This window comes from Phalacrocorax carbo, chromosome 6 (assembly GCF_963921805.1).
Source record: "Phalacrocorax carbo chromosome 6, bPhaCar2.1, whole genome shotgun sequence".
Taxonomy (NCBI): domain Eukaryota; kingdom Metazoa; phylum Chordata; class Aves; order Suliformes; family Phalacrocoracidae; genus Phalacrocorax; species Phalacrocorax carbo.
This window is the reverse complement of record NC_087518.1, coordinates 7,715,641-7,730,594: the sequence shown is the minus strand read 5'-3', so window position 1 is coordinate 7,730,594 and position 14,954 is coordinate 7,715,641. Positions and strand designations below refer to the sequence as shown.

Here is a 14,954-nt window from a genome sequence, read left to right as displayed (position 1 = left end):
GGTTTTTTGGGAGTGTGAGGGGAACAGTTGGTTTAAGAAATGAGGGGGGGGGCAAACGGGACTTCTGTCTTGCTTTGCTGGGGATTGTTCGTTTTAACTGGGAGTGTTTGGTACATCTGGGCTGAACCGATATTGCTTCTTGCATGCCGCCCCCCTGCTCGGTGTTTTGCTTTGCACTGTTTTATCTGCCAAAAAGAAAATAAATTCACAAAATATTTGCAAAGTTGCATGGCCACAGGCTTAAATACATACATATGAAATCCCTGAAAGCAATTTGTTTCAAGCCCTCCTCAGTTCCAGGCATCTTTCTCACTCCATCTGCTCGTTCAAGTACACAAGTTCCTTGGGAAAAATCACTTATTACATCACTGAAAAATGCCACAAAAATAGCTTTTCACTTAAGTTCCCATCCTCGGAGTTAAGTCACATGGGGATCAGATAGATTCAAACATTTAATAACTTTTTATTTTCCTTTCTCTTTAAACACAGGATCTCTGGTCATGGAAGCAGGGTCACGTGGTGGATTCTTGGCAGTCAGCAGTCTGTGGAGCTTTTGCAGGTGCAAAGGATTATATGTTATACTGGGAAAGACTAAAGAAGAAAGGGAAAAATGTGCAAATCTATTAAGTACAGCAGAACAACATTCCTTTGTAATTCAAGTTTGTTTAGAAGAAAACGGATCCAGTTGTTGTCTGGAAATAGGAAAGTCAGCAAAGGAAAGAGAAGTTAAAAAAAAAAAAAGACTCAAACAGGGTGTCTGTTTGAAAGACAACCAATTTGTTTTTGACAAATTTCTGTTATTTAAAAACCAGGGGCCTGTCAGTCAGGCTTTGCGATTATTTCAAAGTTGATTTGTAAAATCCTCGTCCAGGAGAAACTTTGCCTGGGTGGGGGTTTGTGCAGCTGTCTGCTCTGAGCACTTCCCCAGGGGCTGGAGTGATTGCAGTGAGAGGCCATGATTCACCATTCATGTGACAGCTCTGACAGCCATGTAGATTAACTAGAGTCAGGAGAGCAGAGGCTAGCACTGCACAGCCCGGAGGCAAAAGCCTTCCGCAGCAAGAAAAAAAAACCCCAGAGGACGAAACATCTGGGCAATCTCCAGACACTAGAAGAAGAATAAAGAGTGGCAGAATACAATACTGCACTATTTATTACCAAACAAGCCAGAAGTTAATTGAATTCTTCAGTAGGCTTCTTGCTTGATTTTAGCCTACTGTAGTTGTTACAGAAAAAAAAAAAAGAGGAAAAAAATCAATTAATGACTCATCAGTATAGCTGACAAGTTTGAGGGAGGAGAAACTCAACTGCCTTAATAGAAAAAACAGATTAGTAGTGAAGAGATGGATAGCCAGAGCTTTTCCCCGAGGAGCTAAAATACATTTTGAGATTCCAAACCAGTAACAGAATATGTGGAAAAAATAAATCCTGTTTAAAGAGAAATTATAGCATTTCTTGAAATAGAGATTATCAAAAGCAAAGCTTGTTCTTTGATGACTTACAAAATGAGAGCCATTACATCGTGTATGATTTTTAAAAAATAAGCTCTGTTAGGGGAATTGAAGTATTAATAGCAGCAGAATTCCAGCAGAGACTGAGGCTTCGTTTTGATGGGCGCTGTAACTGCATGACTGAGGGAGGGTGCGTGGCTGTAACTGCACACGGTTTAGTAGATTGGGCATGTGAGCTGTGAGGGAATGGTTTAGCTAGAATTGATTCCATTTTGGGGCAGAGCGGATATTTTAGATGATCTCTTGTAGTGTCATCCCGCTGTATTTTCTATGCTTATGTGATGGGGAGGGAGTTTTATTCTGCTTAAAATTCAGTGTACTGTTGGATTTTACACTGGCTTCATCAAATCAGTGCATACAAAATGAGAGTAATTGAAACAGATCGTTCATTTCTGTTTTGAAACAAAGCAAGCTGTCAGACTAAAAATGCTTTAAAATGCAATCTGTACGTCTGCAGGTGTGATCGGGGATCATTAATTTAGCTCTGTTTGATTTCTTTACAGTCAGATTGATACAAAAACTGTGTTCAGGTGCGTTCAGAGAACTGGAAAGGTTATCTGATTTACCCAAGGCCTTGCGGAGTAATTTCCTGGAGTCCAATTTGGTGCCTCAATTGGAAATTTAGCCCAGTGCCTCCATTTCCTTCTCTGTATGTCTTCATTCTGACCAGTTGTGCTTGGACTGGCTACTCTTTGATGGGTGTTCAGTAGTGTCCGCTCACTTTCTAGCAGAAATGTTGGAGAAGGAGCTTCCAGAGGCACGGTTGCGCGTGGACGCTTCGGTGCCCTTTGGCAGGTGCTGGGGAGACCAAACGCTTTGCACCAAAGGAGACACCGGGTCCTCTGTGGAGCAGCACAGAGACTTCCAGGCTTATGGTGGTGGTAGATGAGGCAGTTCAGCCTGGCTGTCTTCATAGGCTCTATTCCCCAAGCATAAACCTTTCCAGAGCTTGAGTGCTATTTTGTAGATCATGTTTTAACTGGTGATGATATATATTCTCTGGGTTATCCTTCCAGCTTCACTTCCTCCAGCCTGGTTCTCCTTCTTTGTTCTTTCTTTCCCCAATCCTTCCCTTTCACCAGCAATATTTTAACCTTCCTCTTTCATGTCTCTTTTGAGGACCTGCTTCAAAACTCACAAGGTTCAACTCTTTCTGGATCAGAACCTTGCTTTTCTGTCTCCATTGCCCCACTTTACAGGCATGTAACAGGCAGGCCCTGTATTGATCTAATTCAGTGCTGCACCCATTCTGTTTCAGTGAAAATATTTAGCCTTCTTGTTGAATGGGGGCAGTGGAAAAATAATTTCCTGCTTTCTGAAGAATGGATTCCATGGTTAAAACTTATTAACTACCTACATATAGCTTCAAACAAGGGAAGAAAAAAACAGACCAAACTCTCTATCCCTTTCTTTCCACCCCAAAACAAAACAATCAAAACCTCGCCAGAACCCTGTGAATAAAATCAGATGGTTGTGTGCATCTGAGTGATTTAAAATCGTTACGTTAAAAACCTTAAAAGGAGAAGTTTATCCAAAAAACGACGTTTAAACACAGAGATGCTGTCAAATGCCACCATGGTAGTAGTGGGATGGTGAAATCACTCAAACATGCTTTTCTCCTGTGTTCTTTGCTTGAATTCAATAGTTTCTAAAAATACGTTAGAGGTCCTGAGGGGCAGGGTAATAAGCTGAAACAAACTGAAAGAAAAGTCCTGTTTGGCTTCCCTTATGGCACACACACACATATATGTGAGTCTCTGTGTGTTGGTTAGTTCCTAGCTAAATCATAACTGATTATTTGGCGAAGAGAGAACAAAGAGCAACAATATATTGAATTCCATCCCCAGTGCCTGTGAAATGGCAGCGATTTCAGCCAAGGTGCAGTGAGAGGTCCAACTCTTCCTTGCTGAGCTCACACGTAAGATGTATGTATGCTATCCATGGGCTTTTTATAGAAATGTAATAGGCATGAGCATAAATATCAGAGATTTGGAATCCTCTCTCTCATCTGTTAATAATTTAATCCCTGGAGGCCTTGTCTAGCTTTATCATCATCTCTGGTGTCTTAAGTAGAGGAGATGTTTGGAGCAGTTGGGGAGTGAGAGAAGGTGATATCTGAGCAGCCGGTGGGGAGGAACCCAAGGGTTCATCTACATGATATTTTAAGCCTGAGGTTGCATTTGAACCAAACCTTGCCTCGTGCCTGAGCTGTTTGGACGCCTGCCCAGATTTGGGCACAGGCTTTGGCAGGCTGGAGGCAGCGGAGGGAAGCACGTCTCCATGCTGCAGGCAGGCCAGGCATGATTGTGGTTGCACCCCATGCTCGAATCTTCTCTAGGCTTAGGCTGCCTGGCTGGACCACTGCACCCCCAGCCCTGCACCACACCAGGGCAGGCTGTCCCAGAAGAGCCTCTGGGTGGTTTTCGTATGCTCTCTATGGAATTGGGCCAGTGGCGAGGAAATCCTGCCGTTGGGCATCGGCTGTTGGGAAAGCAAAGTGCTGCCCTGGAGCAGTGAGGCAGCTCCAGCTTGTCGAAGAACCTGAGTGTCCATTTAATGCGATTGGAAATTGCCTCTGTTAAAGATGCCTTCTTTCTCCCTACCATAAAAGATGCGTCTTTACATTAATAATTAATGCTCTGTGGTGACACAGTCACCGGGAGTGGAGGTGCAAGCCTAGTGAATAATAAAGCACTAACGAGGGCTTTTTGCACATTAACAGGGGAGACTTCCCATCACTTTTGTTTTGATCTAATCAGCTCTGACAAGATTACACACTGTGTCTAAAAGCCTCTTTAACTCTATAGCTCTGAATAAATTTTTGAGTAGTTCTCAAGATTTCCCTGCAGTGTCTGCCTGGACCGTGCTTCTACCCCTGAACTGGTTACATCGTGGGAGGAGCAGTGCTTTGCCTCTTGGTTTTTCTGCTGAAAGCCAAAGAGGTTCCTGGGTCACTTTGCTCTGCCATTGGCAGGTGTTGTTCCCACAGTGATAAAGGACCAGAACAAACTTCCTTTTAAAAAAATTTAATGTGACATCAATAAAGTAAAAGTTCAAATAAGAACTGATAGATTGAAGAATTCTGAAAAAGACTGTTAACCTGGAAATTAGTCAGTGTAAGACAATGCTATAAGGTTTAGTGTTGGACCTGTGCGACTCAGGTTTTCAACCTGGATTTGGGATTCGATCCTGAACCAGTCCTGGGTAACCTTCAGACATCAGTACAGAAAATAGTAATGAAGACAGGTAATAATACAGCTCAACCTGGATTGTTTTCTTTTCTGAAGGTGGGCTAATTTGAACAAGGACATTAGTCAAGCACAATTTCATATCTGTTGAAATGAGCTTGATCCACCAAACTGGGCTGGTGTTGCAAAAGAGATTGCCAGGGCTCTGGCCAGATGGCAGAAACACAGAATCATGAGGAGCCCCTGTGATGGCCAGAAGGGTTCCCTGGACCCTTTAGAAAGGGTGAGGAGAAGTTAAAAGGGTACAGAAGAAATATATATAGGGTCTGAAGAAGAACTTGTCTTCTAGCCTTCATAGGATGTTGTTTGAGGAGTGTGTCAAAGAACCCATGAAACATTTTCCTATAGCAGCAGCAGCAGCAAGTTCTGCAGGCAGTCACCTTACCATGAGGACCTAGGGCTATGTATTGTTCTCAGGTGAAGTATTTCACTCTGTTCTGATACTTCTCAATTTTTATTTGCATATGACAGCTGAAAGGGGTAGGAAATGCCAGCAGGAACCTAGGGGAATATCTTAAGTCTTCAAGATTCTTTATTCTTATTGCCAAATAAAGGTAAATCATTCTTGGCAGATGTCTGTCACTAGCACTTCCATCAAGAACTGGTCACTGGGAAAGTGTGAGTAGCAGAGGGATTTTCTGTTTAACACCCTGAGCATGGTGAAATTCAGCTGCTCAGCTGACGTGTGAATATAGAGTGGCCATTGTAACTTCTTGGGAGACAGGTGATGAATTTTCCACTACTGCGTGAAGTTTTGTTTTCCCAGTAGAGGAATTTATCACTCTATGAGAAGTATTAACCCAAGAGCCTTCTCCCATGTGAAAATCCATCTTTATGCCTACTTGCTGAGCCCAAGTCATGACCAGATCTTTCTAAGGCAGGGGAGAAAGGAGTCTTCTCCAGGCATGAGTTGGTGAGTCTGTCTGGGTGCCAACTTCCTGCAAAGGTGCCTTTTTCCTCTGTCAGCTCTGCATAGAAGCTGGAATGATTAGGAGTGTAAGGCTGGATGTGTCTGGGCCTTTCTTGCCCACCTGATACATTGATACCCTCTTTTCCTGGTTGCTGACTAGTTGAGCAGGACTCCAGCCTTATTGTGGCAGCTCTTGGAGAATTCAGTGACAGCAGGAATAGACTAGGGGACTGATTTAAAGATCTGTTGGGCCTTACTGTGTATTAGTGTAGTACACAGCCCTCCTATTTTGAATGAGTAGACTTTGGCTGTACTAGTTTGTATCTGTTTTATTAATGTGATGATTGGAAACAGTTAAATAAGTTCCTTTACCCAGCTAGACTAGGTGGGACTGAGCAGTACCTCGCTAGCGCTGTAGCCTGTTCTTGGATACCTGTGTACTAACGTTGAAGAGGTCGCTCTAATATTACCGTGGACGTTTAGGGTTAAGGCTGGAGGAAAATTCATTTTGTCAGACTCACTGCCTTCAATAAAATGCAGTTCCGAACAAATGCTAGCTTTAATCTTGTGTTTTTGTCAAGCATATACAAACTTGCATTTAATTTAGCCGCTATCCTGCTGCTTGTTGTGCTTATGAAGCATTTTATTGTTGCTGTTGTCATTCTAAATTCATTGGTAAATCTGTACCTAATACTTCCCAGTGATGGAAAAAGAAACATTGAAATGTTAATAACAAAAGCATCTGAAAGATCCAGATGTTAGCTGGGGAGAAAATGAAGACCAATCAGCCTTGATTAAACCTTTCAGATAAGTTTAGGAACAGCATATCAGGATAAATTCTGTTTGTTCTAATCACTCCGTCAGCCAAGTTTGAAGCTTCTGCCAATAAGAAACTGTTAGGAACAAATGCATAAAAAAATTACTGGGATATGCTAAGGGAATTAAGTTAGTCTGACTAAAGTGTTCCTGTCAACTCTCTAGCTGAGTGGTGCATTGAGATTTTTTGCTTGATATAGGTCTGAGAGCCATGTGGTTCACTGTTTAATTTTATCTTGGTCTGTGGGCAAAGGAAGGGCTTCTACATTCAGGCTTGTAAAGCCACTATTTTCCATGGAGATTATTTTTACTGTTCTAAAAATACATCTCTGAGATGAGTACCAAAGTTTCTATCCAGACCGTTCTCTCAAAGCCTTTGGGTCACTTACTCAAAAACTGGCTCACAATAAAAAGATTTTTGACCTTAAAGAAGGTCCAAAAATGGGCTGGAATTTATTTTAACTTGCTCATAGTTTCTGCTTTTGCTTCTTGAGTACAGCCCATTTTTCTGCTTTTTAGTGAGGTATCACTGCTAGAAAGCTTCCGGCAGAGTGAACCGGACGGGCTGACCTTACGTGAGCAGAGGCTGCTCCTAAACAAGGCGCTTTGGGCTGTTCGCTAACGTGGCTTGCCTGCTATTCTTGTTTGAGATCCAGGGGACTGCACATGTGCCTTACTGCAACTCCAGAACTGTCATGGGACATTCCTTAATTAACTGTAAGAAGTCAACGTAGGGTGCCAGCTGGCCCAACCTCCTTTCTGACATAAAGCAGGGGTTTAATATGTTAAAGCTAAGGTGGTTGGAAGAGAGAGATGCAGGTAAAAACACAAGCCAGTGGGGAAGATGGATTTTTTTCATTACTTTACAGATCTCAGAAGAGATGCTTTTCCCCTCTCTCATCCCAAGTACAGAGAGATCAATTTTTCTACATTCCATAAAACTTGGAACAGAAAATAGATTATTTTTAGCTTATTCCCTGGGTACTGTGTGTAGGCTTCAGTCTTTGGAGTCACTTTGTTCCCTGCTGTAGCAGATACAGGATTTATACAAGCTCCAGAGGAAAAAAAACAGGAGGAAGAAAGAGATTTCAGAACAAGTCCATTTCTCTTGTCTTCCCCCCCTTTCTTCCCCTTTCTTTCTTCACTTACTGCCGGGCTGCTCCTGCATTTTAAAAGTTTCCTTCAGTTTGGCTCTTCTTCAGCATGAATTACTTGCTTGAAATATTGTGAACAGAGGAGGGAGAGAGAGATTAGAGTTAATTTTAGGATGGGGAAATAAAGCAAAGGGAATAAGATCCTGGGAGAAAAAGCAGCAAAGCTGGTCCCTAGATAGCACAAGAGGCCAGGCTGTAGCCACAGGGCTGAAATATGGAGACAGACACACACGTTTGTGCTTGAGCCATGGAGATGGATAAGCTGAAGATTTCTGGCTTTAAGAAGGAAATATACAGCTGAGCGGGCTGCACCAAGTGAAAGTAATGAGTTCCAAGGGTGAAGTTTGGGAGCGATTAGAGATAATAGAAATGCCCAAGAGAGGAAGGTGGCACTTGTGGCAGCAGGCTTCTGACAATTTCCAAAGACTGTTGGGCGGCTTCACTTTGTTGTTATCCAAAATGGAGCTGATTTAATTCACTGGAGATGAGCTCCAGCCCAAACACTGGCTTGTTTTTTTTCCTTGAAACAGACTCCCAGGTCTAACAGTTGAAGTCCAGATTCAGTCTGCTTGTATCTTGTGGATAATCTGGCCCCTGAGCACACGTGTTTCAGATGCAGAACATCTTTCCTCTCTATCTTTCTAGCATTTGAATCGTCAGGTTTTAATTCTCAAGGCAAAGCACAGTGTGACAAGCTTATTTTCCAATCTCTGCAAATGAGTAAGCAGGTTCTTTCTTTCAAACTGGTCCGTAGGTGTCAGAAGTGGAATCCATTATCCTTATGACTGTCATATGTTCATATATGTACAGAGTCCAAAACAAAAGGACAGTAATCTCAATAGGGATGTTTGGATTTACAGTTAACTAGTATAGAGCTGTTTTCCTTAAGTCAATGCAGAGGAAAAAACACTCTATGTACAGACCTTCAGCAAATGTACCTGGACTCAGACATGAGGAAACATGCTGTAGGCATTAATAATGGAGTAGTGTTGACCACAGCCATGGGAATTATAGGCAGTGTGGCATTCATACGCAACCAACAATGTCTCACTTGTGTTTGGTATTTTAATTTGCTCAGGTGGATTTGCAGCTGCAGTCACCACACCTCTCGATGTAGCAAAGACAAGAATTATGTTGGCAAAGGTAAGAGCAAAGGAGGCCAGCAGACATGCAGGTGAATGGCTTGGGTAGTTCCAGAGTTGCTGTTATGGTCATTACAGAATGAAATCCAGCAACTTTTAATAACGATTTCTGCTCTTGTCCTCGAAGGCAGGATTAGATGTGAGCAGGTACCACTTGCAGAACTAATGAAATCGTTGTGTTCCTTTCCTTGTATTGCTCCCCTGGTCCTTTCTCAAAGGAGCTGAGAAGGGCCTGTGCTTGTGCTATACTTCCAGAGTCTTGTGTGGTGCCTTTAGGAAAAAAATCCTCAGAGTCAGATGCCCAGAGTTAAACTTCCCATCATGGATTTATTCGTCTGTTTTTTTGATAATGTTGGGCTTGAGTGTGTGTGTCTTTTCTGAGAAGGGCTTGGCACTGGATTTTCTGTCCTAAAATTTTAAGGCGCAGAGGTCATGATGGCTTACATCTGACAACCAGAGCAGAAGGAAGATTGTTTATAAGATCAGTAAGATTAGTTAGCAGTTAAATCGCTAGTAAGTCTAGTGTTCCTGTCATGATCTTGCCGAACCCAGAGCAGTGCTAAGCAGCCACATAGCTAACAGCTCTCGGCCTTCCCTGCCCTGAAAGAGCTGTTGTGTTGGCAAAGGTCAGGCATCCTGGAGTTTCTGTGGATGGCTTTTACCCTATTGCTCATGCCCCTCAGTACGAAGATGCTCCTTGTCGATGACGTGTACCTCCCCAGCCGAGTCATGCACGTCTGCGCTCACCATGTGGCTGCGTTGCGTATCTCATTGCTGGGTGCAGTACCTGCTGCAGCTTCTTTGCCTTTGGATCATGTGGGTGATAAAACTCTAAGAACTGGGTTTCATTTCTGTCTGCCACTGTGCTGAGTAACCAGGTCAGCGTTGGTAAGGGAATGAGGGTACTTTGGCATATTCTGAGACCATTCAGACAGCATCTTTATATTAGTCATCACTAACTAGATCACACATGTAATTTAATTGTCTGTAGACCTGCTGTTTGTCCTCTGTTCTGCTCTCAAGGCAATTTTCACATGCAATACACTACTCCATGGGTTTTTTTAAGTAAATCTCCAGTAAATCCTCTTGCAATGAGCAGTAAATTTGCTTGTTGGTGCTCTGAGAATGTGTTTTTATTAAATTCTTACTGCGGTGTCAGCTGCTGGACGTAGAGCTGAGCGTAGTGCAGAAAGGACAGGGTACCCAGTTGTGAACTAACCAGCTCTGTGACCTTGGAGCGATCGTTTTGTTCTTCTGCACTTCGGTTTCCCATCTGCCCTTTGCCTTACTCCTGGAGACGACGAGCTTTTACCTGTGCCTGAGGTAAGGAGATCGTTAGGATGTCTGTAATTGCTGTAAAGTAGCGCTAACCGGGGACAGGGAGCTCAGTAAATAATTAAACCTCTCTGCCATCAGTTTCCAATCTCTCTCTTTCTGTGGTGCAGGCTGGTTCCAGCAATGCTAGCGGGAATGTTCTGGCCGCCCTCGGTGGCATCTGGAGGACACAAGGCCTGTCGGGGTAAGGACATGCTGCAGAAGCACATTTCATGTGTTGGTTCTCTGTGTTGGGGAGCAGGAGAGGGCAGGATGGTCTGCTTATATTTAAATTCTGTCATACAGAAAAAAACATTTAATGGTTGCACACATGGCCAGGGAGCAGCTCTCGGGTAGCTAGGAACAAGAAGGTCCCTCCACGCAGGTCTGGTGTCATCAGTTTAGCACTGCCTGTGAGCAATGTCCAGAGAAGAGCACAGAAACGGGGCGTTATTGGGAATTTATCGGTCATACAATCTCTAAGCTTAGCTCTAGGCTTTGGAGGCGTTGGTGACTTTGTGTTTAATGAATGTGTGCATTTGTATTTTGTATCCATGTAAACTTCATGCATGTACGTCGTCTTGTGGCAGCAAATAGTACAGATTGATCTTGAGGTGTGTGAATCGCCGTTCCTGAGACATCAGGGAAGGCCAACATAGGAGCCACGTGTCCCTTATGGACAGTCTTTTTCTCCTCCTGGCAATTTCCTACTGATTTGAAAACACCAGCAAGGTCCCCTCTGTTCCTTTATACTCGCTGTTCTTACTGTGAAGCATGATGGGAGCACGCGATGCCAGTGTGGTGCCAGCAGTAGGGACCAGCTGAAGCAGAAGGGAGGGAGCCATGTGCTGCCTGACTTGTCCTTTGAGTCTCTTGTCAGGTCTGGGCTTGAGCACATGCCAGCTTGGATTTCTCCAGTCTGGCAGTTGTTGCGAAAATATAAGTTTTCTGAGACAGGCTTGAGTGCAAAGAGTAAATCTGAGCAGCTGCAGGGCAGCTCTCTGGCTGCTTTCCTCGGGTGACCAGGGTGTAGATGGGTTCTGGGCTTTCTGCTGGCGGGTCAGGGAAGTCTGGGGTGATGTTGATCCAGTCTCTTAACTCTCTCGCTTTACCCATTCCTGAGACTGAGACCTTGCAGCGGTGTTGTGAACAAAAAGTCCTCAGCTAGCGTTTTTAGAACACTTTGAGGTATCACGAGCTTATAAATTATAATTGATTTTTATGGACACCTGCTTCATTTACACTGCCTTGCCCTCTCTGAGTGCATGACTCGTACCAGTTATTGGCCACTTGTAGTGAATATATGTCTTAAACAGCAACTCCAGTACGTGAGGTTCAGCCTGTGCTTCCTTTGGTAGGGTTTGTCCCACCTGCCCTTGGCCTGCAAGAGAAATGGAGGGGTTTTTTAAGCTTTACTTGGGGCTTTTCATTGTAATTTCTCATAGGGGTTTAATCCGCTTGATGTGGCCGATACTTTCAGGGTGATGTTTTAACACTTGTAAGCTGTTGCTCGAAGCAGCATGCACATTGCAGCTTTGCGGGAGATAGTTTTAACATCTGATCTCTGCTTGCACAACTAATAAAAGTTCAATCTTCTTTCTGCACATGTGGGAAGTAATTCAAAACAAATTGCAGGAAGTTCCTGAACACCAGTTCCAGGAAGACGTCCAGCTGTGCCCCCCGGCACTGCTCAGAGATGGGTTGTCTCAGGTTTGCTCTTTGAGGTGACGAGGTGATGTGGCACTGGATAAGTTTTGGGTCTTACGTGGCTTGGTGGACTCTAGAGCATGTTTTGAAAGGGACTGGGAGAAGTGAGGCCACGTCTGCTCCTGATGGAAGTTGAACTCTGAAGAGTGTGAAGAGGCATGGATTTGGCTGTGGAAACCTCCCCCTTTCCCCAGCCAACGGCAGAAAATACAAATGTATGTTTGTGTTCTTTTCAGGGTGCTTCATCAGTGCCCTTTTCTAAACAACCCAAAATTAAACTCTGCCTAAAGATAGTACCCGTGGACTATGACCAAAGGGAACGCAATTCAATTGAAATCAAAACAATAAGCAATCTGGAGAAAAAGTAACATGTAAAGGAGGCCAAGCTGCGTCAGCTGCAAGGAAAAGGAAGAAAGTCTTGGGAAAAATAAACGCAGAGGCTGCCATGCCTGCTGCCAATTATAAATCTATTAATCAAAACCAATAAAAATGTCGGGCTTTTTTGGCCAGTTGCAACGTGAAATGATTTATGGTTCCTCTAATAAATCTCGTAGTTGAAGAGGAGGAGTTCTGAGGGCAGAAAGACGCATTGCTTATTGCCACCTTATTAAAACCAGAGCGCAAGGCTCAGCTTCCTGGTCTGCACCTAGTAAATCCCTCTGCTTCATGCCAAGAAATTTCACATCCCTTTCTGTCTGGGGAGAGCCAGGCCTGCAGCAGGAGGTAGGATAGGGATGGGGTGAGCGGATCTCTGTGCCTCTTCGCTCCTGCCACCAGGGTAGACGAGCAAGTCACATGAAACCAGGTTTACATCTTGCCCAACTGCTTTTCACAGAAGGAGGTGGTAGCATTTGAAAGCCGTGGATGAAGCTTCACCACTCGCTGGTGAGAAAGAGGAGGGTTATTTGACTGATAAATCTGGTGAGATGGCTTGTCCCAGCTTGAGTGTAGATGGGGAATGGAGCTGGCCATTTTCACCTGGCTTCCTGGTCCGAGTGGGCATGGCGTGGCAGGCGCGAACCACACTGCTCTCTGGCGCCGATGTGACTGGCGAGAGAGCCGCAGTGCCCAGGGCTTGCTGCTTTGCAAAACACAAGCTGCCCACAGGAGTGAGCTCAGGGCAAACCTGTGGTCAGATAAAAGCGGTGTTTTCTCTCAGCATGGCCACCTCTTTGGTCCGGAGCGTAATGGGTTTTTTTGTGACCAAGCACGCAGCACCTTTTTCAGCGCTGGCCCCTCTGTGCTGTGCCCAGGCCCTGCAGTGCCTTTTCCAAAGGGTGGTTAACCTGTTAGTCTCTACTGAAAAGGAATTTGCTTTTGGTTGCTGAGTTGTGGCCCAAAAATGTCACCTTTGCTGCTGGAATTGCAGGACTAGTATTGCTGGGCTGGGAACCCTGACACGAAGAGCTGCACCCCGGAGGGCATGCAGATGGTTGTGGGGGTACGCGGTGCGGGTTTAACACCTGCAGCCAGGCCTCACCCTGGGACTTAAATGTGATTCCCGGATTTGTGAGCTGTTCCTTGCACGGCTGGGGAGAGCGCAATGTGTCTGTACCTGAAAGCCTATGTTTGGTCTTTGCCTGTCGCTCACAGGCAGCTGTCGGTGATGAGAAGGTGGGGGTGAAGCCCTCCGGCCCTTCGTGCCGGATCTGAACAGTAACTGGGGGAGTTGCTTAAGCAAAAGGGAAAAGCCAGGCAGGGGGAGAGGATTGGTGGGGTGCCCGATGCACTCTGTACCGACAGGTAGCAAACACAAATAGACAGCAGCCCTATGCCCACCAGAGGGGTTTCTGATGGGGCCAGCAGAAACAAACCCCCAATTACTTCATCTGCTGATGAGGGCAGGCGGGGCCCCGTTTGGACCAGGTCTGCAGCAGAGCTCAGCTCTCTGGATTCGGGGCAGCCCCAGAGCTGTTCAGCTCTCCCTGCAGGAGTGAACCCGTGGGGGAAGCGTGGAGTAGAGAGGCCGCGGGTGGCAGGTGGGGAAGGGAAGCTGGAGGGAGCAGGGCCAGGATTCTTGGAAGTGATGGTTAGTAGTAGAGGTTGCCAGGGATGCAGCTCCTGGGTAACTCAGTTATCTGCCCTTGTTCGTGTAATAGCTGTGCCTCGAGTGGGCTGTTCTGTAAATGAATGTCTGCCACTGCTCCTGTAATGAGGGCTGCCTAATTTGGCAGGAGAAGGATGGTGTGCATTTCGAGAGCGACGCTGCACCGTAGGATTTACCCTATCAGCGCTCTGTCCATACATGCCTTGTACAAATTACTCTGTTTTAAAGCTGTCATTATGGTAATAGACCCAATTGCTGTCTAGTAAAGCCATAAAATGTTTCCATCTGCCTGTGTGCTCCAGGCTCCTTAGCAAAGCTCATTACAAGGCAAACCAGAGTTACTGCAGCCAGAGGCTTCCCCAGCGCAGCGTGAGTAGCCGGGTGCAGGCAGGGAGCAGAGAGCTGCTGAGCAGCCCTGGGGGTGCGTGCATCTTCCACGCCGCCCTGTCTCACCCAGAGTTACACCTTGTCCCACCGTGGACACGCTCCTAGGGAGGACCGTGCAGTGTTTGGAAAAAGCCAGAGAGTGATGAGAAGGGCTCCTGCCATGCGGGCAACAGATCAGCGGGGGGATGCCAAAACAGATTTGAGCCTAATGTTTAATCCTTGGTTGCAACGAAGGAAGCCTGTAATCCTTTGGGAGGATACGCTGGCCTATCCTGATGTTGTTAAACCACCTGTGAGCTTAGATGTGGCTTTGCATGAGATTCCTGTTAACTTCCAAGAACTATTAAGATCAGGCACCTAAAAATTGTGGCGGCTGAACACACAGCCATTCCTGCTCCCTCCCTGCTGGCCCCCGTCGGATGTTCTTGGGAATGAGCCGCTGCAGCGAGCAGGGCTGCCGCTGTGGTAGGAGAGCCCCTGGCAGAGAGAGGGGGCCCCTCTGCCGTGGCTGGTTGGGGGGGCAGTGGAGGATGGGAGCTTCCCATCCATCTGCAGCCCTTCGCGGGGATGTGTCTGAGCTCCTCTGCGCAACGTGGCCTGTAGCCTCCTGCACCTTTCCTTCTGCACCTGAGGAGCCGGGAGAGGGGTTAAAAATCGCAAGGCTTGGGAGTACTGTTAGGGAAGCCCAGACAGGTTCCTTCAGGGAGCAGCGGGGTGG

At 45.6% G+C, this 14,954-nt stretch overlaps 1 protein-coding gene across 8 annotated transcripts in view; it reads left to right on the top strand.

Moving 5' to 3' along the window:
• The window catches only part of SLC25A26 (solute carrier family 25 member 26), a 94,913-nt gene that overhangs the window by 74,075 nt on the left and 5,884 nt on the right, over window positions 1-14,954 (top strand). For 3 of the 8 annotated variants that reach the window (XM_064453524.1, XM_064453518.1, XM_064453516.1), the window contains one exon: window positions 490-559. The exons of 2 other annotated variants lie outside the window; for them this stretch is intronic. In XM_064453524.1, the coding sequence (XP_064309594.1) occupies window positions 490-559 (70 nt within the window). Of the gene's footprint in view, window positions 1-489; window positions 560-8,717; window positions 8,783-10,226; window positions 10,301-14,954 lie in introns of all 8 variants that reach the window. 3 more of the 8 variants (XM_064453520.1, XM_064453517.1, XM_064453523.1) reach the window with 2 other exon arrangements.